The 27,346-nt window shown below is 34.9% G+C and overlaps 1 protein-coding gene across 4 annotated transcripts in view; it reads right to left on the bottom strand.

Annotated features, from left to right (window-relative positions):
- The window catches only part of LOC150109786 (uncharacterized), a 1,408,745-nt gene that overhangs the window by 1,330,558 nt on the left and 50,841 nt on the right, over positions 1-27,346 (bottom strand). For all 4 annotated transcript variants that reach the window (XM_090396626.1, XM_090396635.1, XM_090396653.1 and 1 more), the window contains exons 2-9: positions 16,909-16,979; positions 14,812-14,970; positions 8,958-9,027; positions 6,557-6,678; positions 6,352-6,387; positions 2,811-2,880; positions 2,176-2,297; positions 1,970-2,002 (exon numbers count right to left, since the gene is read on the bottom strand). In XM_090396626.1, the coding sequence (XP_090252752.1) occupies positions 1,970-2,002; positions 2,176-2,297; positions 2,811-2,880; positions 6,352-6,387; positions 6,557-6,678; positions 8,958-9,027; positions 14,812-14,970; positions 16,909-16,979 (683 nt within the window). The remainder of the gene's footprint in view (positions 1-1,969; positions 2,003-2,175; positions 2,298-2,810; positions 2,881-6,351; positions 6,388-6,556; positions 6,679-8,957; positions 9,028-14,811; positions 14,971-16,908; positions 16,980-27,346) is intronic.

The following is a 27,346-nucleotide window of genomic DNA, read 5'->3' as shown; positions in this document are numbered from 1 at the left end:
AATAAAGGGTGAATGAAAACAATGGAATGCGAACAAAGATCAATTTTTTTGCATTCTGTATTGTAGTGGATCAAATAATGAGTCATTTGACTCTTCCATCAGCCAAGCTAGATTCATCACTTGAAGAGAATACCTTCTTACATCTATTCAGAGTTCATTTTTGCGAGTAGGAACTTTCATTACAGTCGGCGATGGTTAGTATTTGAAAGAATGGTTTCCTGGGTCACAGCTTACCGAGCAGTCTCTGCTGATGTAACTTTTCTTAGGCCTCTCTTTTAAAAATAAGTTGTTGATAGTTCTCAGTCAGATCATTTGCATAGCTTTCGCCTTTCACTTTCTTGTACAGTGACCTTTGGGTAATTACATTTCTCGAAATTCGGCAAGCATTTAATGTTTGGCATTTCATTTCACCGAACTGCAATATCATCGCATTTTGAGTGGAAATGAGTGACGTGATTTTTGTATTCCCATTCATATAACATAAATTTACTGAACTTTCTTCAGCAACGCTTTTGGATTACGCCCTTTGTTTGCTTTGCTCTGCAGAGGGCATTATCATACTGTAGTGCTTGATGATGTTTTGAATGGATTATGTGTTTTTGTCTCAAAGTTGCATTTTTTAAGTGACTCTCACGAAAGTTCATAACCTGTCTTGCTTTATCAGTGCCTTGGGTGGGCTAAATATTATTTAAATTCTTATTTAATTTAATTATTTTGTATATTTTTTACATTATCCTGAAATACTGCCCTAGAGAATAAATACTGCATGTGCATTTTACGTAACTTACCTTCCAATGAGCGGACAGTAGGCACGTGTTCTCTAATCGGTTTGCCTGGTTGGCGATTATTTTTCTAGCGAGAAGCATTCATATGCACTTCTCCTATGAACAATCCTAATATAAGTTCAGTGTGTCCTAAACGGGACTTGAACCCGATTGTTTCCAACTTCTTTCGCATAATCAGAGACTGCGAGGCAGAGGCGCTGAAATTCATTACAGAAATAGTAGTTAGACTACACTATGTTGAATAAGTATCAGGAAATCGTAGATATGTGTATGCGCGCACGTGCGTGTGTATGTGCGTTCTTGCGTCACACTTGGTATATACCGCTTTATTGGGCAACGGATATACTCAGTCCACAGACTATTGTACTTATACCGTCAATAGTACGCGAAGAGGCACTTAAGAAAAGAACGTCGAGAGTGGATATTATCTTAGTATTCCACATCGTATTTGAGTGCTATTCTTTGGTGATAGTAAAAGACTGCATCACCCAAAATCAACTGTATTCAGCATAATCATTAGCATAATGTACAGGAAGCTTTCTTGTCCTGAAAAGTATCGCGGAAATCTGGGCAGACTGATGTGGAACGGTTAACTAATGGTTTCGAAATGAAATTCGAAAAACTAGTTTTTTCCTGTTGTGTTCGTAAAAATGCGCTGCTAAGTGCCGTGTTTTAGAACAATTCTGTTTGCACAGTAAATGTTACCAATACTTAAAAGTTCCGTATCCCAACTCGTATTTCCGATCCGATTCTGTAGTGTGTGGTCATTAGACCATATCGTACCAGCAATTCTCTTGTTTAGGATTACGTGAAGACAGAGAAGGGTCTGGTACGACTTTTATTAACATCGTAATGTGCGTGTTCAGCACCCGTTCTGTCTGTTTTTGCTTGATGATAACCCTCAGGTTCCGACAGGGCTGATTGAATGCGTTGAAATAGCCTAAGACCTCTTGGGACTCGAAGCAACTGAAGCAACAACGAAGTGCATCGCTTCAGGTTTAATTAAAGAATATTCATCTAATTAAAGTTTATCGCCTGATTATTGGAATGTGGGTGATGACGAATGATGCAATTTAGAGATATTTTGCACTGAATGATTTTATTATGAATTAAGATTGAAGAATATCGCACGATTTCAACTCAGCACTTATTTAGATCAACAAACAGTAAGATCAGTTACTCACGTGTTGTATGGGACATCCGCTGGTCTCCTGGTCCTGTTAAAGAGAAGGAAGAATCGGATTAATTTCTTCTCAAAGCGAAAATTTATTTTTATAAGTGAGAATTTCGTAATTTAGTTTATTTTAAGGTGTACTGAAGGCGATAAGCAAAACAACCTTTATTTAAAAATTCAGTTAAGTTTTTAAAACAATTCCCAAAATATACGTACTGGCGCAGTCAGGAAATTGACTCTCTGGAGTCCACTCTCCAGTGATTTTGTAACATTCCAGGACTTTTTCGGAACTGCCATCAGGAAATTGGTATCCCGTCATGCACTCCCCGACACACGTCCTATAAACATTACGATGGACATGATGAGCAAATAATTTAATTGGAATTGTGACTACTTATTACATTCATTTAATTTATTACTGAAGACTCAAAGTTTAGATTTAGCGATGAGGATAGTAATTATATCTCAATATCTGATACAGAAAAGAGCTTCTGACGTTTTCGTTTAATGTTAATTTAAACCGTTAATGGTTAAATGCTTTTTGAAATAAACGTTCAATTGGAAACTGCTGGCATGAATATTTGAGATAATCCTGAGCGAATAAAAACTGATTAAAATTTTGGTCTGCTCGTTTTATCAGGAGGAATAAACGCGGAAACTCCTTTCTGCTTTTTATAAATCATACAAACAAGTCAGAGAACACACACCTAGACATGGTAATGTATACTGCTAGGATTAATGCGATTTTATAAGGGAAGTTTACTTGGATATATTAGGCCATTTGGGCAAAATTCATCACCAAATGAATCCCGAATAGTAATTAATGTTAAAAATAACTTTCAATTGCTTACATCCTGGAGCTTCTTTCACTGCAAGAGTAAGATCCAGCGATCGGTGTTTGTGGCTTGATGCATTCGCGTCCTGAAAAAATAAAAGACATATTTTAAATGAAATATATAAAGAATAAAGTGTTCAGAATATATTATTTTATTATTATGTGACGTCAAAGACTCATCGAGGGAGAGTGTGCCAACAGAATCAAACGACTGATTCCCTTTCAACTACTAACCGCGCTCAAACTTAATATTTGCGTAAGCCATTAGTAACAGAAGCTCTACCAATCGACCAACATTTGTAGGCATTTTTAAATAAGAATTATATCAAAATATTCATATTTATATTTACCAATTTAGGGACAGAAAACACACTTGTTGAGATGATTATTTTACTAATTATTAATAAAATAACCCTTGACGTTTCGACCCCTGTAATGAGGTCATCATCAGAAGGATACATGTGTATAGGGAAGCAAGTTACATGCTTTTGCACTCCATACCGGTAAATTAAATATACGCTGTTAATTAATATTTTTATTAGCCTGACCTCTGGCGATAATTAAATAAAATAAAAATTGAAAAAAAAAATGAATAAAATTTTAAATAATTAATAAATAAAATAAATAAACAAACTACAATGAACTCTGCTAAAGTCCTCATGTACTAAGATTCTTCTGGATTTGTACAGTTCAGATTGTTATTTTATTTATTTATTTATTTATTATTATTATTATTATTACGTTATTTTTATTTTTTATTTTTTTATTTTTTCAAGTTTCATTTTATTTTATTTTCTTTAATTATCGCTAGAGGTCAGGCTAAGAAAAAGATTAATTAACAGAAGAGATTTAATTTACCGGTATATAGTGCAAGAGCATGTAGCTTGGTTTTCCCTATACACATGTATCCCTCTGATGCTGACCTCAATACAGGGGTTGAAACGGCAAGTGTTATTTTATTAACATTTAGTAAAATAATCATTTCAACACGTGTTTTTTTATGTCTCTAAATTCGTAAATATGAATGCTGATCACTGTGTAACCTTAAAAGAAAGAGTTATATATATATATATATATATATATATATATATATATATCATATGTTTATATGCATCTCTAATTATTTAAGTGACTTATATCAAAAGATTTGTTTTTGCGCAGATTCTAGAGATTAATAATTACGAAAAATAATCAATAAATATTTTCTTTTTAATTAATGATAAATTTGCAAATTTTATCATGCTCAAGAGGAGAGGAGCGGAATGGTCTGGCAATCTCTCCTGTCCTTCGCGAAAAATCTGCTTTAAAAGTCAAGTTACATTTTTAAAGTGATCTATTGTACATACAGATGGATAGAATTTTTATTTGAGAGGACGATAAAAAAGTTCACAGAATTGGTTTCATCAGCTTGAAAATAAGAATGAGACGGGGATTTTTATCCATGTCTTTAGGGGATGAACTCCTCACTTTCATGTATGTGTAGATGACAAGCTAGAACTGTGTTCTGCTAGTTTAAAGTGATAACATTGGCTGAACCCCATTGAATAAAATTTTGTTGTTCTACGCGGAAATGTCTACTTTATATTGAGCCAAAAAGTTAAAAGTTAATTCATTTCAATACACTCTAAGAAAGTTAGTGTTACTTAGTGTTATAATAAGCGTATTTAAATTTAGTATTCTCTCAAATTCGATTACATATTTTCAAGATTTCAATTCTTCATATTTCTGTTATTAACACTAGAAACACATTTGTGAATAATATATGTTATAATAAAAATAATTTATAAACACACACATCCTATTTTATTAGCAATTAAGAAAATTCAGAAAGCTCACTTGGGAATGAATTTTGTTCGAACCGACTTTAATATATATATATATATATATATATATATATATATATACATTTCTCCCCATTTTCATTCATTCTTTCTATTGCTACCCTTAGAATAGTCTTTCAAGTGTTTCTCGGAGAATTCAGCTCTTCAAATGATATGCGAAAATTTCCTTGTTGCCCAGTGTACTATCCTACTATTGACTGGCCGACCTCCAGTACATGGACTATCATTTAAGAAGAAAGAAATCCAGGTCTTTTTCTCTAAATTCCAAATGCATGAAAATTTTTCCAGAATCTTCCAATAAGTAGATTAAGTGGTCTCACACTGAATGATGAAACTCATCAACCAACTTCCATCATTTCGTATTTTTTTAGCACCCTAGTGTACTGTCAAGGAAGGCAACGGGAAACCACATCGTTCATAATCATCTCCCTAGTATGGTAGCGTACAGCTACCCCCATCAGCTGTATGGCTGAGGGAATAGAACAGATAGTGTACTGTGTTGATTTGGTATTGATATTTAGTGTACTATTAAAGTGCTAGTAGAAATGATAAAGGATCTTGAATAGAAAAAGTTTATCGCGTTTTTATTTATGTATTTAAATAATGTCTATAGGAAATAGATAAGATATGGAAAAGTAAAACTCACAAAGTAAAGGCCTTAATCCTTGATTCAAAGCTAGCTTTGAGTCAAGGATTATTACACACATTCTTGAGCGTTCTATGGATATTGACACGGATGACACAGGCATGATTAGGTTAAGTGAATATTGGCATTCGAAAGAGCACGGGCATATCTTCAGGATGGAATAGCGGCAAGATCAAAGTCGGTATTCAAACTGACATGAGGAGAAGGAGATGACTCAGAAAAAGTGTGGAACGACTTTGCAAGAATTGAGCCACCCTAGCAATGAAAGAATGGGGAGAAATGGCTGGAAATAGTAAGAACTTCATGGAGCCTTAGGATGGAGATGATTTGTCGACGATCGTTCGATCCGTAGGCGTTGAATATGACAATTTAAAAGGAAGAAGTAGTTAGAGAGAAATATTTTAATTAAGCCATGCAGGGCTCGACAAATTATTTAAAATCCTACTCGCTACGAAAAAAAAAAAAAAATTCTTGTCTCACATTTTAGTGTTGTATAAGTCAATGTGAATTCCAAAAAAGATTAGTGTTTTTTTATTATTATTATTATTTTTTGAAAATCGTTTCCTTCGTGTGAGAACCATCCCGTGTTCTCATTTTTATCAATAAATGATAAAAATGAGAAAAATAGCACAAAAATTTGGGAAAAATATAATTTATTAGATTAATTTTTGTTACTAGAATGGTCCTTTTTATTACAAGTGTTCTTTGGTGTTTTCTTAAATTTAAAAATTTTCAGAAATTTTTTTTTTTTTTTTATGTTCTGTTTTGTGCAGTCTGCAGCGACATTCTGGTTGGCAAATCCTACTCGTCTCCGACGAGTGCACGAGCGTATTTTTCCTGCTGTGACCATAAGTTTAATTTCATATTTCTATAAAAATATAAAAAAGAAAGAAAGAAAAGAAGGTGTTACACATACTGATAGAGTGTGTGTTGTACGAACTTTCAAAATAATCTTGGACTTTTGGAAAATATAAATAAATAAATAAATAAATAAATAAAACTGTTTGTTCAGAACTTCATTCTAATGCATTTAATAAATTGAACTTATAATTTAAACCAAACGTGCTCACCTCTTTGTTGCGAGGTTATCTGTTGTTGGTCTGCACCTATCAATACAAGAAGGGCCATATTAATACAACTCACAAAAACAACTGCATATTCAAATTCGTTCAAATTCAAAGTGACAGAAAATCACTACATAATAGTTTAGTCTGTAAATGCAAGTAAGAAATAAATCAAGTTACACAAAAAAGGCGCGGAGAAGAAAATACGTACTTATGCAATCATCGAAGCCTTTTTCTGGATTCCATTCTCCAGTTTGCAAGTTGCATTCGTGTACTTTTTCGGTTCTGCCATCCGGAAATTGATATCCCGTGGAGCATCTGCCAGTGCAAGTTCTACAAAAATAGACAAAGTGATATTGTAAAACTGAATGCTTTGAGGTCATTTTCAATTATCTCTTTTAAGGGACAGAAGGAAGTAGGAAGAGCATATTTAATATTTAACGTATAAAATATCTTTTGCGCTTTAATTACAAAAAAAAAAAACGAACATTTTATCTGATGGAAACTCGAAATTGTGCTGTTGGAGTTCATGCCGAACATTATGAAAGTTGCTGTTGTAATTGGGTATGAAGTAGGCAGGCCTGTTGGTCTGATTTGATAACATACTAACAATCCAACCAACAGGTTGTGGCTTCTCATCCTGGAATGGGCATGGATGTTCGTGAAAAAAAAAAAAACGTTTCTCTGGACAAGCTTGTATAGCTCTTTAGTGTATTAAGGTTACTTTAAAAAACGTTCCAGCATGAATGTGCATGGTGTTCGAGATTTTATTTTATATTATTACCGTACTGAATTTGAACCTCCGTAGCTCGGTCGATATAGACGAAGCGCTTTGGTACCGGAAAGACCTGGGTTCGATTCCTGTCCTTTTATTTGGGCTCGTTTCGACTAAAGGTGATTAGCCGGTCTCATACGGGGGGATTTTCTACCCGGAAACTCCGATTTTTCGTCCTTCAGAACAGGTAAACCGGCCCCGTGAACACACACGGATCTACAGCCATGAATGCTTACGACAATATGTGGAAGAGATGGGGTCCTCACCGCATGTTGTTATACTCGTGGTTAGCCATGAGTCACATCCTGGTAGTCAAGTTCCTAGATAGGGGACGGCACGTGAATGGAATGGGAAAACTGAAATTAACTCCTGAATATCTATTTGACATTCGAGGTTTGATCAGAAAGACGAAAACTCATAGATACGCAAACTCGTAATTTGGATTACCTTGAGAATGGCGTAGATGACAGCAAGGATTTGAATTTCTTGATATTATAACCATTAAAACTATTAAGATTGGAGTTGGACCAGTGATATTGAAGTTTTACAGATTAGAGAAGTTTTCCTGCTTGGAATATTTTTAGTTTTTAGTTTTTATTTTTAAATATAATATTAGATAAATAACTCCTTTATCCTTTACAGTTTTCAGAGAGTAGGAATCACTCTTTTCCTAAAATTTTGGAAATCGGTGGACCTCCCGTCTCTATCCCTTCTTCACCACGGTGGTTGAATGTATTTTGGTTAACGCGCTAAAGGGAAAGTGAAGTACGAGTAATTAGAGCAAACTGCCTCCACCTGGTGTTGCTAATGCAAACTAGAAATAGTTTTATTACATATTTTAATATGTCGAATTTTCTGAGTTGCAGGATTCAAAATCTCAGCATATTCTTGAAAAACAAAAACTCTGTTTACATGCACCAATGATCAACTAAGTTTGGGAGTATGCTAAAAATAACGAACAACAACAATAAAAGCAAAGAAAAGTTGGTCTACTAAATTTCACTCTACTCGAGGAGTAGAGTGAAATTTATATCTTTCCTCTGCCATTTGAGCAGTATGCATATCATTATCGCAGGCACTTGAATATTATAGCGTTGGAATTGATAATCTTTTAAATTTATTATTCTTACAAAGAATCTCGAAAATTCACTGCTTTTGATCTTTCGGAATAAAACAATTATATAAGCAAACTTATAGTTTTTTTTATTATTATAGTATTACTAAAACAGTTGGTATTGCATCAATAGTTATACAATTGTTTATTAATGTTTAGTTTCATAATTAATTGAGCAAAGAGCCGTTTCTCAACAGAAACAGGAGGAGATTACTTGAACAGTGTTGGATTATTTTTCAAAATATCCATGAACATTAATATCTGTTTGTGAATCCCTACACATAAATTCTTAAGCTGTCCGTAGTTTAATCAAGTCTTCGTATTCCCCCCCCCCCCCCACTCATGTCTGACCTATTTTGTTCAAATGAAATATTTTACTGTAAGGCTTGTGCCAGAGAATTCGGAAAGTTTGTCACTTATATCACAAAGAAACTGTCAGTGACCTCTAACACAATGAAATCATAAGTGTTTTTTTTTTTTTTTTAATAAAACTGCAGACTCAATCACAATCAAATGAAGCTGAGTAGAAGAAGAATCGCAGGATTGCTTAAACATAATCTTAAATAATACTATTAAGGCATCTACTGTCTTGTGGATAAACTGGAAAAATGCGTCTTTGCTCATGGATATTTTACATGATTAGATCGTACCATGATTATGCTACGACCGGTTTCTGTTGAAACCCTCACTCTTTTAGATATTCTGATATTCTTGACTACTCACTTTGTGTATCCACTTGTTCTGCAAGAGTAGGAACCACGCAAAGGCCACCTTGGTATTCCACAGCTAACAGCTGAAACGAGAAAAGGTTCATGTAAAATTTTAAACAAATATACACTGCTTGGAAAGAAGTCAACGGACCTCCATAGTGCCATCGGGTCACGTGTTTCTAGCCAGTATAGATTAAAGGAATACGATGCTCCCAAGTCAGTGCAACTGGGTCTGAGTGAAATGGCTGCAAGAAGGGAACTGATGGAGTTTGAAAAGGTGTTGTGATAGGATGCCAAATTGAGGCCCATCTACTCGGCAAATTCTAGAAAATTAGGCCATCCCAGGTCAAGAATCAGTGAATATACGGAAATGGAAGTGCAGAGAGCCAACTGCAAGTGCTACCTGCAGTGGACGACCGATCACAGGACTTACCGAGTGTGACCGTAAGGTGCATACGAAGGATAATAGGCAAAAACCACCATTCGTAGGCTGACAGTTGGAATGCGGAATTCCGAGCATCGAGTGGAATACTTATCTACACAAAAATATTAAGAACCGAGGCTCACGACATGGATTGGCATGGTAGGACCGCAATATACAAGCCCACATTATGCGAATCAAAATGAAGTCTTATTACATCGTCATATACGTACAGTGGGACGGGGAAGTTTGGAAAGGTGTGTATGGAGCGACGAATCGTGTTACACCCTCTACCGAGTAAGTGGACTCATGGGCGTGGTGGATGCTGAAAATGTCTCTTACCAGAGTGCTAAACCACAAGAATGAGATTCGGAGGTGGCAGTTTGATGGCATGGTCCTGACTTTTTCGTTCGGCCTCGGACCTCTGTATATGGTTCCACGAACATCAAACTCCGAGAAGTGTCTGAACATTCTAGACAATGCAGTGCTTCCTATTTTGTGGTGTTTCTATGGAACTGACCAGCACTTTCAGCAAGACAACGGACCGTGTCATAAGGCTACTCATTAGCTGCCCGCTTGTGGACATGAACGTCTATCCGATGAACTGGAGAGTCAGTGAAGTCAAGGAACTTCCGTCACACAGCAGTCCAGGAACTCATTGAATGTCTGCAGGAAGCATAGTCCAAAATTTCCACTCATCGCTATCGTATACTTGTGGAAAGTATGCCCCGCTGCAGTCATAGTAGTGAAAGTAGGTCCTACATCTTAATAAGGTGGGCGCCATGACTATTTGTTTCTGAAAATATCATGTCCATTGAGTTCTTTCCAAGCACTGCATATTATTAAATAATGATTCTACTAGATTTTTCATGATGAGGAGAATGAAGACTAAGCGAAAGAAGACAACTATTAGAGTTAGGATCCCAAGATCCACGAGTAAATCATTTAATTGGAGAATCTGGAACTTGAAAGGTGGATAATTTCAAGCTGATATTTACTAATAAATTTGTTTCTTAATTATGTCAAATAGCTGAGAATACTCTCTTAATATTTAAAAAAAGAAAATAACTTAATAATGTTCAAAATTTTTGGAATTTTTTATGTAGCTCATATTTTAGGAAAGTAATTAAAATATCAGTGCTTTTATTATTATTATTATTATTATTATTATTATTATTATTATTATTATTACACAGAACACTAAAACCATACCATCATTCAGGAGGAACAATACGATACCTTCGATGCAGATATCAACTAGAATAGCCACATAAACCATCTACACAACAAACTCCGAACAATAAGTGGCAAACTCTACAGGTTAACATGTTCATTGCCAATCACGCGATATCGCGCGATGCGAGTTCTCAAGAAACGGCCGATCACGCATTATCGCGTGGACGTCGCTAACTAAATAAAAAATAAAAAAAATTGGGCACCACACGAAATTCCAATTTTCAGCTTGGCAATGAAAGTGTTAAAAGACATAGTTCCCATACGCCTAAAAACACTAATATAAAGCACTATGCCAAAATGTACTAAGATACGCTATAAGAACGTATGCTTTCTGTGCACCCTACAAATTAAATAGATTAATGTCGCTACAGTACAAAATGACAAAACTGATCTTTTGGGAACAAAGAGAAAATCACGACCTTATAAACATTGCAATGGCAGAACACAAAATACTGACAGAAAAACATTTATGTCACTATGCAGCCTTGCTAAAACATTATTTCGATGCCAACTACAGGACAGTTAGAAATACATACCGTATAACAAGACCTCAGACTACTAAATATATCACATATAAATAAAATAAACACTACGGAAAGCCCACGCGAAACTTCTACATCCCAGACATGATAAACAAATTACCTTTTGAATACAGAAACCTTACAAACTACAATAGCCTGAAAAGAGCTTTAAGGACATACTATGAACAAGAAACACTTACTCTACACACCTTAAAAACTTAATGAAACACAATATATTTGTTCAGCGACGAGTCACGACATTCCAAATTATTCTGTGTGTGTGTGTGTGTGTGTGTGTGTGTGTGTGTGTGTGTGTGTGTGTGTGTGTGTGTGTGTGTGTGTGTGTGTGCAGTAGTGAATATCAGACCTATCAAATATCAACCTATTTGCATCACAGCAATCAAACCAATAACTAACTGGCGTCATCATCAAATAAATTTATTAAAAAGCTTCCAGGATGCAAGCTGAGACATTACATCTCAACTGAGATCAAGAAAGAAAAAAAATCCATTTATTACACTTAAGTGCCGAGGTTACAGCACTTAAATACACTAAAGCAAAAATTGTAAATATATATAATTTATTATTTTGTATAAATACTATAAAAACGTAAACTTATTCAACTGCAATTATAAATTATTAACTACAGTAACAATTATTAATATACAGTCATTCCTCGTCTTACGTCCATGATCCCATAAGGCAGTTGTTCCCAATGTTTTTAAATACTGACACTATTGTTCAGTGCCAATCTTCATGTCAAATTGTTTACTTTACTTGTTTTTCCGCCATTACTAATTCTTTTTCGTGTATCCTTGAACGGCGTAGCACGTACCCCCCGGGGGTACGCTAACACCGGTTGGAAACCGATGCCATAAGAGAATAAGTAACATTTTCGGCTACACTTCCGAACAAGACCTAGTTTCAAAGAAGCTCAATGCCCGTATTATGATTCTGCTACGGGTAATGTGGCTGGATATAAACTGGAACCATTTGTGATATGGCACAGTGAGAATAGGATCCTCCAGTTCATTATCTGAGCAATTTACTGTTTTTTTGCGTATGCCTTAATCAACTGTTATGCGAGTGAAATAAAAAGCTATTGTGTGAAAGAAAATGTAGAATTTAAAATGTTATTGATTCTAGGTCATTAGTCTACAGATCATCAGTCTTATACATCTTATATAAGCCATATACGTCTTATACGTCTTACACGTTTTATAGTGGCAGTAACGCACAGTACAGTTTTATAATAAGGTTTAAAATTTAAAATGACGGGTATACTTATTACGGTCAATATATATATATATATAAACTATTATTACATCAAAGATCTTGGAGTCAAGTACTCATTAAGGGTGAGTGTAATCGATCCGCCGTTGTGTTCCAGCCGATGGCTAAAATTATGTTCTAACTAATTAAAGTATTTATATATTAAAAAGCATTCAAAAGGCATATGTGGATATATATATATTTTGCGAAGGTAGGAATAATACTGTATTTGGTGCCTGGCTTGATTGAGCAGAAATTATGTCAAGTACATAATTCAAGTTTCTTTGTTCCTCTTTGTTCTTTAATTTTTAGTTCTTCTTCTTCTTCTTCTTCTTCTTATTATTATTATTTCATGACACCTGCAAGGAGTCCACAGACTCATCGAGGGAGGGCACCCACTCTACAACTCCCTGTCTCCATCATCTAGACCAGTGTTTCTCAAAGTGTGGTACACGTTCCCCCGGGGGTACGCGAAAGGTCGTTAGGGGGTATATGGCAATTTTAGGCCATGCATAATTAAAGGAGTCATTATATTTTTCAACAAACAGTGCAATTAGAAACAACCGGGATAAAACGGCACTAACTAATGAATAACATGCCCTCTCCAACAGAAACTGCTGTATAGACCAAGCAAAACCATATGTTGCCGGTGGAACATATGGTTTTGCTTGACACCACCCCTGTCGTTAACGTGTTTAAACTAAGAAATATATAGTGAATGTGTTTCAGATATTATGGAATTCGGTTGAAGGGAATCAGCATTTCAACTCAACTGTTGAAATGCTAATTTGTCTTTGGTTCGCGCGATCTTTTGTTAATACCGCACCAATCATATGCACTTCTTGATAGCTGCTCTACGTATCTCAAGTCTTGTAAATGATTGGTAATTTTTGCTTGAAATAATGGGAAAGAAGATGACGCTATTTGCGTATATGACTTTGACGATGCTCACAAGGAAACTGTTCTCGATGCCAAAAGTAGTGATAGCGAGTAGGAGCTTCTTGGTAAGTCGCACCGTTTTCAGATTTTTTCTGAAAACTTTAGTTTCCGAAAATTCCCGCACGCATCTCGCAACACGATTTTTTAGCTTTAATTTTAGGAAAAAAGTTAGAGTTATATTCGAGTAAATACAGTATTTTTTTTTAGCTTTCAAATTTTTATGTATGGATCAATGGTTAAAGATTGGATTTATAAAACTCCCAAAAGAGAGCAATATAGCAAATACAAGTAGCTGTAAGCAAGAAAACGTTGATATTGCATCTGGATCAAATGAAATTGATAAGAGTGTGTCGTCTGACATCTCTCGAGAACCAAAATTTAAAAATAAATTATATTTTTTGTTTACATGAACATATAAATTCAAATAAAATAGATATTTAATTTTAATTAATATTTTAAATTAATTCATTAAATTAATTAATTAATATTTTAAATTAATTCATTAAATTAATTGATTAATTTTTAATTAATAAATTTATTTATTTTTTATTTATGAATTTATTTTTTAATTAATTAATTAGGGGGTACTTGGTAATAATGAAAATTTAAGAAGGGATATGCGGATATCTGAAGTTTGAGAAACACTGATCTACACCAACGCCATCTACTGCGCACCGCCACCAGTATTTTTGTCTGTAAATTGCGTGTGTCTTAAAGTGTTTAAACTTTTAAATTTTTAACTTAAAAAATCTTCAGTCTTTTTGATTAATCATGTTCTTCGTTATTGATTCTGTTTCATTTCAGATATCGGATATATATTTCTGTGCTCACATATTTGTTCTTCATCCTCAACATTTTTCCAATCTGCTTAGTGAAGTCTGGCACCAAATGCAGGTTCATATCTTCGTTTAAATAATCAGGTAAGTCTTTTTAATATTTTTATATAAAAATTCTAATTACAGTTTCATTTTAGCCTTAGACTAAAAGAGAGGAGCATCTCTACTGCCATATAATCTTTGGTGGTGTTGTTTTTTTTCATTCTATTTGATAAATTTTACTACATTTGGAAAGAAATCAAAACCGATGTTATTTTATGAATTTCTTACATTTTTCTGGGCTTACAACCTTCTTTAACGTTCATGAAATGGTTGCATTTCTTACAAATAGAAAACTTCATTTTCAACTTGGGTAGACATCACCAAATTAATGACGATGACACTAGAAAAGGATGCTTTTTTTCAAGTGGTTTAAAAAGTCTTGCGAGAAAAGAACAAACAGTTTAATGAAAGGAAAGATTATGGTCACAAACTTAAATAGCAAAGGACCAAATGAACTTGTACGGATTACGGATTAAGTATAACGTAATTCAGAAATAAAGGAATTATAGGACGGATCTTACGCTAAGTTATTCTAAATTGTGCAGAAGAAATTAATCTTAGCATTTTCGATGGGATTATTTTGGCTAGAAGTGCACTTACCTTGTTGCTTGTCAAGTCTGTGCTGAGCAGATTGGGTTTGGAAGCTGGTCTGAGAATGCAGCCGTTCTTCCACTTCGTCTGCATTGTGGTCATAAGGGTCAGGATTCTGTTCGTGGCGCATCTGGCTGTATTGCTGTACGTGCTCCCTTCTCGAAGAATCTGAAACAGTGCGGCGCATTGATTTCACTTTATTTGAATACGTTGAAGAGAAAAGTTGAAAGCATCTTAATACCGTCGACTTTTCTTAACTAAAGCTAAGAATTAGAATATTTATTCTTAAATTGCACTAAATGGACGAATCTCCTAAGAGACTATGCATAGTTCCGAATAATACACAATTGACACTTTGATTAAATTACGGATAATTTGGAAGTGCTTTCATATCGAGAACCTGCATCCTCACCCGTCTTAACACCAACTAGTCCAGTAAAACGTGCTTGGTTTTAATGTTGTCTTAACATACGCTGAAACTGCAGCGCCAAAATATTACCGTGATATGACTTTAAATGATGGCCTAAAAAAATGGGTTTTAGCGGGTTTTTTTTTATTATTTAAATTAAAGTATTACTATCTTAATTCACTGTCTTTCTGAACGAATCGAATTTTTTCTATTCGCATTTTCATCTCCGCAGGTTTTTCGATTTGTGCATTTTCGATTTGCGCAGTGTAAAAAAGACGACATCAGTCATGTCGTCTTTTTTTACACTTCTTTTTTTACGGGGTGTAGATGTTGTCCACCCGCGAAATTCTTGATCTTGAGCAGATATACTTTTAGATCACAAGTCTCCCAGTACGTCTTAAACGTAGACATTTTCAATAAATACGAAACTGAATCTGAAACCTATCTGAAACCTATCTGGGCACCCAGCACTTAGCTTCAGTAAGTCGCTCATCAAAATCTGTCTCACTTCTTTCTCAGTTTTTCTATTTTCGGCCATGAGGTTGTCAGCATGGTTTCTTCAAATTTCGGACGCACATGCGCGAGCCTCACAGTTCAGTCAACTTGGTTGGAATTCCATCTAGAGAGCAAAAAACCTTTCGTCAGATAATCCAGATTTTAAAGTGAATTTTTGACTGATGGGGTGTGCTTATGCAGTGGATGCAGGGTTTCCCCCTCTCTGAAAACCTTTTTCATCCACGAAGCCGACCAGAATAAGACACGCGCAATTAATACATTCTTCCCGATCTTAGTTGTTCTGTGATCCTAATTCAAAACAACTTAGCCGGACACACACACACACACACACACACACACACACACACACGGTCTAAAGATTACAACATTAATTAGGTTCTCTACTCTAGAAAACAAGTATGAATGAACGAAGAAAGTAGACTGAAAAGCGGAAAACATTGTATTGGCTAGACTTAACAGCATTAAAGTAGCTTCGCGATTTCAAATTTTATAACTTTTGGTTACTATAAATATTACATTATTAGGTATACTGTTGATAAACTTTTAAATGCATTTTAGAAGAGCCTCGGCTTAAGGCCCGAAGACTTTTTTTTTTTTAAAAAAAAAGCGTTCAAATTTACACCGATATCGATGAAGTAAGCGTGTTTCAGAATACAGGATATTTTGGTCAGTATCTGTTCTGTGCTGTGCCAAGCCAGACTTTTCAGATTTACTGTTGCTAATGTAAGATTTGTGTTCTTGTATTATCTTTTCTGCACAGCTTCTGGTTTGTCTGTCTCAATCTTGCTTTGGACATTCCTTGTGTCTTTTCGTGTTAATTAAAGATATCTTTGATGGCACAAAGTATCTCTTAAACAACAATTTGATGCTATTGGCGCTAGTTGGAATTTCCGAATCAACCAGACCAGTCTACACATGGATTGTAAAGAGATTCTTATTGTATTTCATATTGTAAATAGATAATGAAATGTGTTATTTCTCAATACTTTCGCTATAAGTTCTCAAATATTCTTTCTAGTGCAACTCAGAAGATAATAATAAACAATTTCTGCGTTAACAGGAAGAAAAATAATAATCTTTTTATAATCTGAAGCAGTTTAGCTAAAACTCGTCTCGAATAACCTTGTAAATTTTTGAGAGTTTGGAAACGGCAAATGAAAGTGCTTATAACCATAGCTTACCTTCTCCTCCAGACCAAGACGAAGAGGATGAGGAAGTTTTATGAGAATATCCCTTCTTGGTGCGGGTTTTTCTGAAATGAAGGTAATAACAATAGGACTGCAATTCTTCCGTTTAAAACTATAAAGTAAAATATATCAAATAATTCAATTGAGAAATCAGTAAAATTAAAAAAAAGTAATGCTTAAAGTGAGATATCATTTTGTTCTCCACCTTGGTATTATCATTTATAGTTTTAAACTCAAGTGTCGCTGCACGCAGCTTTAGAATATTTCAGTTTAAAGGAGATTTGTCTACAGAGAATGAGAAAGCTTATTTAATATCCGCCGGAATAGATAGAATGTATGGTAACTGCATTGCACAAGGGCGGTACAAAGACCGATGTATCCAACTATCAACCAATTAGTATCTCAGGAGTGGTGGTGAAGATTTTGGAAAAAATTGGTTAGGGCTCACATTCAGAAATTTGTTGACAGTGAATCTCTACTTTGCAATGCGCAACAAGGTTTACTAAGGGAAGGTCATATTTTAGCAACTTGCTCACATTCTATAACAACGTTACCATTGAACTAGACGAGGGGAATGGATACACCATGATACTTCTGGATATTTTGCTAAGGCTTTTGACAGAATACCGCATGGTAGACCGTGGAATAAAGTAGAGAATATGGGTTTGGGTTATACAATATTAGCATGTATGAGAGGATGGCTGACTGACAGATTTCAAAAAGTGGTATACGGGAGGATGTGAGGTCTGCAAGGTTTAAGTTAACATGTGGTGTACCGCACGGGTCAGTTCTTGGTCCACTGTTTTTCATCTGTATATTATTGATATTTGGAAGGATTTGACAGGAAGCATACAGTTATTTGCTTATGATGCAAAGATAGGTAGGGTAATCAGGAATGCTCCTGATATGCAGTCTTTGCAGAATGATTTCAATAGGCTGGAACTGTGGGCATCAGTTCAATGTCAGTAAATGAAAGTCATGCACTTTTGAGGATTAAATAACTAATGACGTGTTATGTTAGTGAGATTATGCTAGAAGAAACTGATGAGGCTAGGGATGTTAGAGTGTTAGTAGATAGGAAGTTGAAGTTTAGGGGCCATGTAGCAAAGATTGCAAATACAACTCAAAAGATAATTGCAATTCTGAAAAGCATTTAAAGATAAGGATGTTATTTTGCCTCTTTATAAGGATTTGATAAGACCTCACTTGGACTATTGTGCGAAGGTCTGGTCTCCTGGTTTTCGATGTGATTCTGATATATCGGAGAGAGTACAAAGGAGAGTGTTAAAAATGATATCAGGATTGTGGAATACTGATTATGAAGACAGATTGAGAATTTGTAGAGAATTAGCAGACACAAAGAAACAGGAGAAAGAGGGGTGATATGATGGAGACGTTTTAACTTCTGAAAGGGTCATACAGGATTTCAGTTGACAGAAATTTTCAATTTATGGAGGGTAGGGAAAAGAACAAGAGAATGAACGCCGCTAAGAAGGAGGTGAAGGTTAAATTTTTCTTTCGTAGGGTGGTACGTGAAAGAAATGATTGCTACTGAATGTTGTGAGTGCAAGCAGTGTGAATGAATTCAAGAATAAGAATGATAGCTGGTGGGTAGTTTGTGGCCTCCCTCTATGAGTACCTGACTCCCTGAAGATCTATGTTAATAATAATAATAACGGTGTAAACTTATGATTTACTTTTAAAAGAATTTTTTTTTAGATTGCATACATCTGTTACAGTTATTATATACATTACATACATTTGTTTACATGTGATATTTACATTACGTACATTGGTTTACTTATCATACATACATTACATACATTGGTTTTCATGTGATACGTACATTACATGCATTTGGTTACATATGATACACCTTGGATGAGAACTAATTTTTTTTGCTTTCATCCTCGAAACTTATATGTAAGCTCATCTGAGGATGACACCAGTTGGTTATTATGTATTTTTTTTTTTTTTTTCTGTGTTGGGAAGCTACGAAATCTTTGATTGAGAAATTCCCGCGCGCGCGCGCGCGCGCGCACACACACACACTCACACCCACCCACCCACCCACCCACCCACACACACACTCACACCCACCCACACACACACACACACTTGGAATTTATTGATGCGTCGCTGAACTGGAAGCCTGAGCGAATATATTGTGTTTCATTAAGTTTGTATGGTATTTTGGATGCGTGTTTCTTGTTCGTAGTATGTCCTTAGAGCTCTTTTCAGGCTATTGTAGTTTGTAAGGTTTCTGTATTCAAAAGGTAATTTGTTTATCATGTCTGGGATGTAGAAGTTTCGCGTGGTCTTTCCGTAGTGTTTATTGTATTTATATGTGATATAATTAGTAGTCTGAGGTCTAGTTATACGGTATGTATTTCTAACTGTCCTGTAGTTAGCATCGAAATAATGTTTTAGCAAAGCTGCATAGTGACATAAATGATTTGCTAATCAGTATTTTGTGTTTTGCCATTGTAATGTTTATAAGGTCGTGATTTTCTCTTTGATCCCAAAAGATCAGTTTTGTCATTTTGTACTGTAGCGACATTAATTATTTAATTTGTAGGGTGCACAGAAAGCATACGTTGTTATAGCGTATCTTAGTATACTTTGGCATAGTGCTTTGTATATTAGTGTTTATAGGCGTATGGAAAGTATGTCTTTTAACCTGTAGAGTTTTCCACTTATTTTTCCGAGTTTGTTGTGTAGATGGTTTATGTGACTATTCCAGTTCATATCTGCATCGAAGTAAATTCCAAGGTATCGTATTGTTTCAACCTGTGTGATTGTAGTGGTTTTGCTGTTCTGTGTGTTTTTTGTGTTGGAAAGTGGATGTTGGATGGTTATATATTTGTTATCAACTGGTCGAGTCAGTGGATTTCTGAATATCATTAATTTTGTCTTTTCTGAGTTTAAGTGTATGGAGTTTTTCGTGAGCCAGTCTATGATCAGATTTATGTCATGTTGCATATTTGTTTCGGCGATGCTTGCGTTATTATGGATGGATATTATTGCTGTATCGTCTGCGTATTGGAATATCTTATCTTTGAGTGGTAACTGATTAATATCTTGCGTGTAAATGTTGAATAGAGTTGGGAAGAGTACAGCTCCCTGTGGCACTCCACAGGTTACTGGTAGCTCTCCGCTTCGGTTTGATCCGATACGTTTGATATGCTTTCTATTTTGGAGGTAGTTTGAAAACCACCAGTGAAAAGGCCCGTCTATTCCAACATGCCTCAGATTTTCTAACAAGGTTTGATGTGTAAGTGTATTGAATGCTTTGGTTAGATCTATAAAGACTACCATGGCAATTTTGTTTTTGTGTAAGGCGGTATTAATTACGTCTGTAAAGTCTTCCAAGAGAGATGTTGTTCCCTTATTTTTCTGAAAACCATATTGTGTTTTGGGGATAATATTAAAGATCACGGTGTATGCTGTGAGATTCTTCAGTATGATCCGCTCCATAATTTGATTGATAATTGGTAATGTTGCTATGGGTCTGTAATTGCTGATTACATTTATTTTTCCTTGTTTTTATATGGGTGTGATTATGGCGGTCTTTAGCATACTTGGTATCTGTCCTGTTTTAAATATTTTATTTATTAGTTTTAGTAGGATAGGACTTAAACTAGTTGCATGTTGCTTTATATCCTTAGGTCTTATACCGTCAATTGCTGGGCCTTTGTTTGGTTTGATTTGATGTATTGGTGAGAGAAGTTCTGCTTCCTTTATGGTTGGGAACCGTAATGTCTGTTTTGATTGCGGTCCAAGTTAAGGGTCTCGTTTTGTGATTGGGGGAATATTTCTGTGAAGTTCTTGGATGGAGTCTGCAAAGTATTGGTTAAAGTCATTTGCTAGTTGTTGGATAGGTTTTGCGTCTTTCATGAAGCTGTGTTTTATGGTTTCGGAGGCAGTGGTGTTGGGAATAGAATCTAGCATCTCATTAATCAGATGCCAGGTTTGTTTCGTGTTGTTTTGTGCAGAGGTTAGTTTGTCTCTGTAGTAGTTTCTTTTTGAATTTCTGATTTGTGTTTTAAGGCGATTCCTTGTTATCTTATATTCAATTTTTAAGGTTGTGTTATTTGGATATCGCTTTAATTCTTTCCATAAAGCGTCCTTTCTGTGTATTTCTAGGATTACGTTTTGTTTTACTTATGGATTTTGTGTTGTTTTTGATCGAATTCGGACTTTCTTTGTAGCTTTCTTATATATTTCCTACAGTGTGAGTTTAATGTTGTGGTATAAGATATCTGCTGAATCTGATATCAGGTGTTCCCAGTCTGTTTTTCTTATTTCGTGGTTGACTATTTCTTCGTCTATTATTGCTTTCTGTCGTTTTTCTTCTGTGGGACATTGCGTGGGTATTATCTTGGTGCGCAGGTTTAGAGCGGTGAAGTAATGGTCTGCTACTTTGCACTTTATGACTGATGCAGTGTAACTATTTGGTGGTGCTCGGACGTTTATATGGTCTAGACAGGAGGCAGTGATAGTATTTCCGAATATTTCTTCTCTAGTACATGATGTTATTGTTGGTATTAGATTTTACATTGATAGTGTGTCTAGGTATTGTACAGTGTTGTTCTGGGTTTCATTTGTAATATTTATGTTTATGTCGTCAATTATCATTAGGTGTTCGGTTGAGCATATTTCTTGGCTTGAGAGCCAGCAATTGAGTTCTTCTAAGAATTTTATCATGTTTAGGTTTGGTGGCCTGTAAATAGCATTTAGTATTATGGGATGCTGTGTATTCATGGTATTAATGATTTCGAGGCAGAGTGTTTCAGCTTGCTCAAACTGATAGGCCGTTTCTTTTGCTATTAATTTTTGTATCGTAAATATTAATATTCCACCCCCTCTTCTTGTTTGGCGGCATGATCTATGTTGTTGGAAGCCTGTAATTTGGAAAGCAGTCGCTTCGTCATTAGTTATGGATACTTCTGTAAGAATCATTATATCAATAATATCAGTGTAATTCCTCAGATAAGCCTGTAATAATAACCAATGTTTTCGGATGCTTCTGATGTTAATATGCAAGATTGCGAGACCTCTCGCTTGTACTGTGTTTAGTTTCCATGCATCAAGAGATTCGAAAGTACAATTACTGCTGTATTCTGGTGTAATTACATCTATCTGATGGTTCACATTCATTTTTGTTGTGTTGAGATCTTCTTTTTGAACTAAGTTGGAGTCTTTTGTTTCACTCTGGCAACCTGTCTATATCTTCTGAGCTTTTTATTTCTATAGACTTTGAAGTCTGTGACTTTCTCAAGAATATTTTGCCGTCTTTGATCCATAAAAATTTATACTTTTTTTCTGTTTTTTCTTTTCTTGCTTGGTACAAAATATTCTGTATTAATAATAATAATAATAATAATAATAATAATAATTCTGTAGTGCCGAAATTATTATTTTTTTAATAGAACTCAAGTGGAAACAAAGTCGGATTTATATTTTGCAGGCTTTTTAATAATTTCATGAGGCAGCTGTCCTAGAAGTTCTATGTGCAACCATATACAATAATGATATGATACCGTTGACGAACCACGCGGAGAAACTATAGATATAACATCCTTTCGTGGGGTAGGATGCACATGAATAAAAGGATTTGCTACGCAAGATAAATCCAATATTTTTTTGTTGTTTATTTTATTGATGCTGTTATTGCCATAGTCTTAAAGCCACACAAAAACACATCAACGTAGATTCGTCAAATCGACAGAAATGCAAACTTGTTTTTTATAGTAGACTTCCACCCATGATAGTAAAGCATCCATTAGCTAGCTAAGGATTTTTTTATTTAGTTTTTAAACATAATCCTGAAATTCCTCTCTAGAGACCAAAAATTAAATGTTTCTAAGCCACTTCAGTTTCTTCCAGTAAAGGGAAGGTGGACTCATACTAGGCAGTGAAATTCATCTCCTACTTAAAACGGTGTTTTTGTTTTTAGATAGGAGATGAATTTCCCACTTTAACATAAACATTAATTTTCAAGGTGGGTTCGATACCGCACGCTGTAGATTGTAAAACTACGTTAGGCACTCAGCCAACCAGAACGGCATTAACAGACATGGCCACCCAAAGGATTAATTATCCAACATTTCAACTAACAGACGAAGCCATGAGACGTGGTAACCTCATGGATTTAATTGCTCTTGGTGATTTCAGCAAACCTCAACTGTATGATCGAACAAGCTTCCAAAAATAAACGAACTCTACAACAGAGCAGGATTATCCTCCCTCACTCACATGATGCTCGCACTTTTGGGCCTTACGTAATTAGCAGGTAGATCCGTTTATAAACGTTCATTGATTTGTTTCCAAACACAAAATTTTAAATATAGTTTAAAAGAACAATATGTATGTGTGATAATTTTTTAAGGGGTTGCAAGCTTATCTCCATATATTAATGTTGAGTGAAAAAGTGTTTACTCGACTACAAAAAAAAGCCATTGGAATTAGTTAATTGAGCTGCATAACACTGACTGATACTATTGCAAAATACACAAAATTTATTTATTTTAGTATTAAGTTATACAATTTAAGACGAAAATTCACACCGACATTAATCGAAATTCAAAAGCAAATATAGACCAATTTTGAATTATCATTTCCAATGGCACTGAATTCGTATTCAGTTCTTTTGAAGATCAAGATATTGTTGGAGATCTGAACGCAGAGGGAGTTTCCAGATGCCTTCTGGGAGTTGCCATGCGACATGCAGAATACGTCTGATGGCACATCTGCAAAGATGGACCAGTTCGGAAGGACCTACACATCGCTGTTTGAGACGAGGCACCCACTTAACAGTCCTATCAAGAATATTAGCAATAGTCACTTCCCAATCAGGTTTTCTTTTATGCCACTCCCAGGTGGAGCTACTATAGATGACGCTTTGGATACTCGCATTTGAGAATTGCTTGGTATCGCGAAGAATGTATTGCACACACTTGATTTTGTCCTGAAAGCGTTTCCGCTCCTCCTCTTCAGGATGGTTGATATCAGAAAAAATCAACTCTTCCAGAAAGAACACAACGAGCCAAAACGGACGAATTCTGTAAGTTTGTGAGTTGAAGGTAGCTCCAAGTCTGAGCAACAGAAGCAGTAAATCGGGTTTAAATTTTAGAATACTGTATAAGAATAAGGCAGGCATGCGATGACTCATGACTTCAATAAATCTTTCATGATTCCTACCGAATAACAGCTTGTTTTTGTTGGCAATGCGATGGAAATAGGAGACCGGCGATTCCTGAGGTACCCTAGCGTTGGGATCGTCTTTCCCTTGCCATGCCCACAACGGTTCGATCTTTTCAGGATAACTTATCTCTTGTAAGGTAATTCCCAGAAAGTGGTCGCAGTTGTCTACAGCCACTAGAACGTCTCCCACGATGCTGGAGTCTTCGATATTCTTCCAAAAGCACACTTTGGCAGGGATGTAGATCAAATTTTCAAAATCGGACTCCAAGAATTCCCTTCCGCTCTGTTTCTTCCATCTCTGAAATAACTCGAGAAGAGTCGTGATGTTTTGTTCGTCAGTCTCGGTTCCAGTGTTTTCCTCATATTTCGATGTCAGAAGCTCTTTAACTATTGACTGAATTTCTTTCTTTAAATTTCTAATTTTCGCTGAGTGATCGCTTCTAATTGGTGATGGAGCCATTTTAGATTCTGGATAATGTGTGCATCTACTGTGAATTTAAATGCCAAAATGGGTACTTATTCAGATCAATTGTTGAATGCTGAAAGCTGCTTTAAACAACGTTGTACATTTTTTAATTTTGTTTGTTTATGGAGATTTTCATGACTTTCAGGTATTTGTGTTTTAACAATTGAATAAAAATATATTGTTATAGTTAAATGAAACTTTATCAATGCTTCTATATTGAGCTTTGTTTTGCTATTTTTATGTTTTTGCCATTTTGTAAAATGCAGCCTGGAAACAGACTACTAAACTATAGAAACTGTAACCTTAAATAAAGAGAATTTGTGAATTACCCTAAGAATATTTAAAGAATATCCAAATAATTTAAGAATATACAAATAAAGTGACTGTTATTATTTTGAAATGATGTGTGCAAGTAGTGAATGTTTCGTGTAAAAAAAATGTCCCCCCCTTCTCTAGCGTTAGTTAATAAATATTATCTGCTTAGAATCGGGAAAGAAATATGCACAAGTGATTGACAGTAATAATGTTTTACCATATCTTTCTATCCGATTTAAGAAACCGCTATTCCTTTGCTCTACATTATGTTTGATTTTTTTCAGATGTGTAAAGAAATATATTTCTTTACACATATTTTATATTATGACTCAGTGTTTAATCTTCTACCAGTCAGTTGCTTGTATTCGCGCGTATGCATTCTCTGTTCATTGGCTGTTTTGTAGGGAGAAAATCCCTTATGTTTGAAGAAAAATTCTGCCACTAATCAATGAGAACATTTAATTCACATTCGTGAGAAAAGTCTTATAAACGTTCTTCGCAAACTAAATGAAATGCGAACACACTTTCAAAACAAATGGTTTCGTTGTTCTTCAGACCATGCTGTAATTGTGCTACTGCAGTTTACTTCATTTCTATCCACATACATGTGAACTATATAATGCTTCGAATAAAAAAATAAAGCCACATAATCGGAGAGCTTATTGTTCAGATTAGTTTACATTATATCACAATGCTGTTTGTGCAGTTGGTGAGATAATAATCAATGACCTCTTTTGAAAGTTGGCCTGTTTTTTTCCATATTAGTCTCTACCATATAGTGGCATCATCCATACATGAATGCTCTCAGGCAACTGTCATTCTGACCCACTTTGATCAAGTTATAATCTGCTGATTCACTGCTCGACAAAAATCAACAAAATACTCGGAGAATTTGGTGAAACGCGAGTATTTTGCAATGAAGCGAAACAAAATCGGACATGATGATGTGCAACAGAATAACAGTGAAATGGGGTGACAGCGGTCTGACCAATATTAAAGACATTACATCCAGATGTATAAGAATATATAATTTATATATATATATATATATATATATATATATATATACTTAATAGAATCCGTGACAACAAATCCTGTCTTTCTCTAGATCGGTCTTTACTCGCCAAGTGACTGATGCGGTGGTTGTAGAGAATGCAATGCGTCATCCAAGGGTGTCCCACACATGTTCGATGCGATTTATGTCTGGTGATTATGGTGGCCACGGCACTCGTTGGATATCTTCAATTTCAAGATTCTGCTCCACTACTTTAGCTCTATAGGTAGTGGCATTTATGAATGAAAAGAAAATCTAAACCAACCCTACAAAGTCGCACATAGGGCTCGAGGATCTGTTTTCAGTACCTTTGACCAGTTAAGAGAACACTGCCTCCATCGTAAGTGTCACCTTTCTCTGATGTTACAGAGATCGTAGGGCATTCCTCGTTTCTATAGATGAGTGGTGTTCAACCTTTTTTACTACGCGAGCTACTTTTCTTTAAAAAGTTATTCGGCGATCTACTCTCTTATATAGATCACGTTTCCCCAACCTGATATCTGATTACGCACAAATAAACAACTAAAAATAAACAACTAAAATAAAATACACAAATAAAAACTTTATTTGTGTATTTAAAAATTTATTTATCACTTTTAATTATTTTAATACAACAACAAAAAAAAATATTGGAATAAAATATTTATTTCTCTATTTTGGAAAACCAAAGTTAGAGAACAACAGATTGATTACAAACTCACAAGTTAGAGGAAATGCTGGTTGATTAAAAAAAAAAAAAAGTTAATGTGAAATTTGGCATTGTTTGGACCTCGCAATATTTTCATAGTCAAGTTCATATGAAGAAGTGGCCAATCGCAGACAATCATCCAAATGATCATTTGTAATTTGGTTTCTTAATTGATTTTTTATGACGGTCATATTTGAAAAAGCGGATTCTGACAAGTATGTCGATCCGAAACACGACAGAACTTTTCACGCAATATCAGTTAATATTGGGAATTTTTCATGTGCATACTTACAAATGACTTCATTGTTTATTGATTTTAAATATAAACTATTCTGAATGTTTATTATCTCAAGTTCTACTTCAGCTTGGTTTATATCAAACAGCACACTAATTTGATTTAAAATTTCTGTGATGTTTAAGTTTTCTTGAAATGGATTATTGATACAAGATACAATCATTTCAGTTTTATTAAATCTTTAAATCTTGAATTCATTTCTTCCTCAACTAATTCTATTTCACGAATAAATTCTTTTAAATGATAGTGAAGCATTTTTTGATTTTGTTCAAAAAATTTTAATTAATATAGGAGATGTCTAAATTCGCGGTCATTTATATTTTTCTTTAATAAAAGTAAGTCTTGTTGGAAAGTTTTTATTGAACTTAACATGTCAATTGAATTTTTATCTCTACCTTGTAACTCTAA

The sequence above is a fragment of the Typopeltis vanoorti genome, chromosome 1 (genome assembly GCF_054136105.1).
Source record: "Typopeltis vanoorti isolate ZY-2024b chromosome 1, IOZ_Tvanoo_1.0, whole genome shotgun sequence".
Lineage (NCBI taxonomy): Eukaryota > Metazoa > Arthropoda > Arachnida > Uropygi > Thelyphonidae > Typopeltis > Typopeltis vanoorti.
The sequence above is the reverse complement of the archived record's forward strand: the minus strand, read 5'-3'. Positions and strand labels throughout refer to the sequence as shown.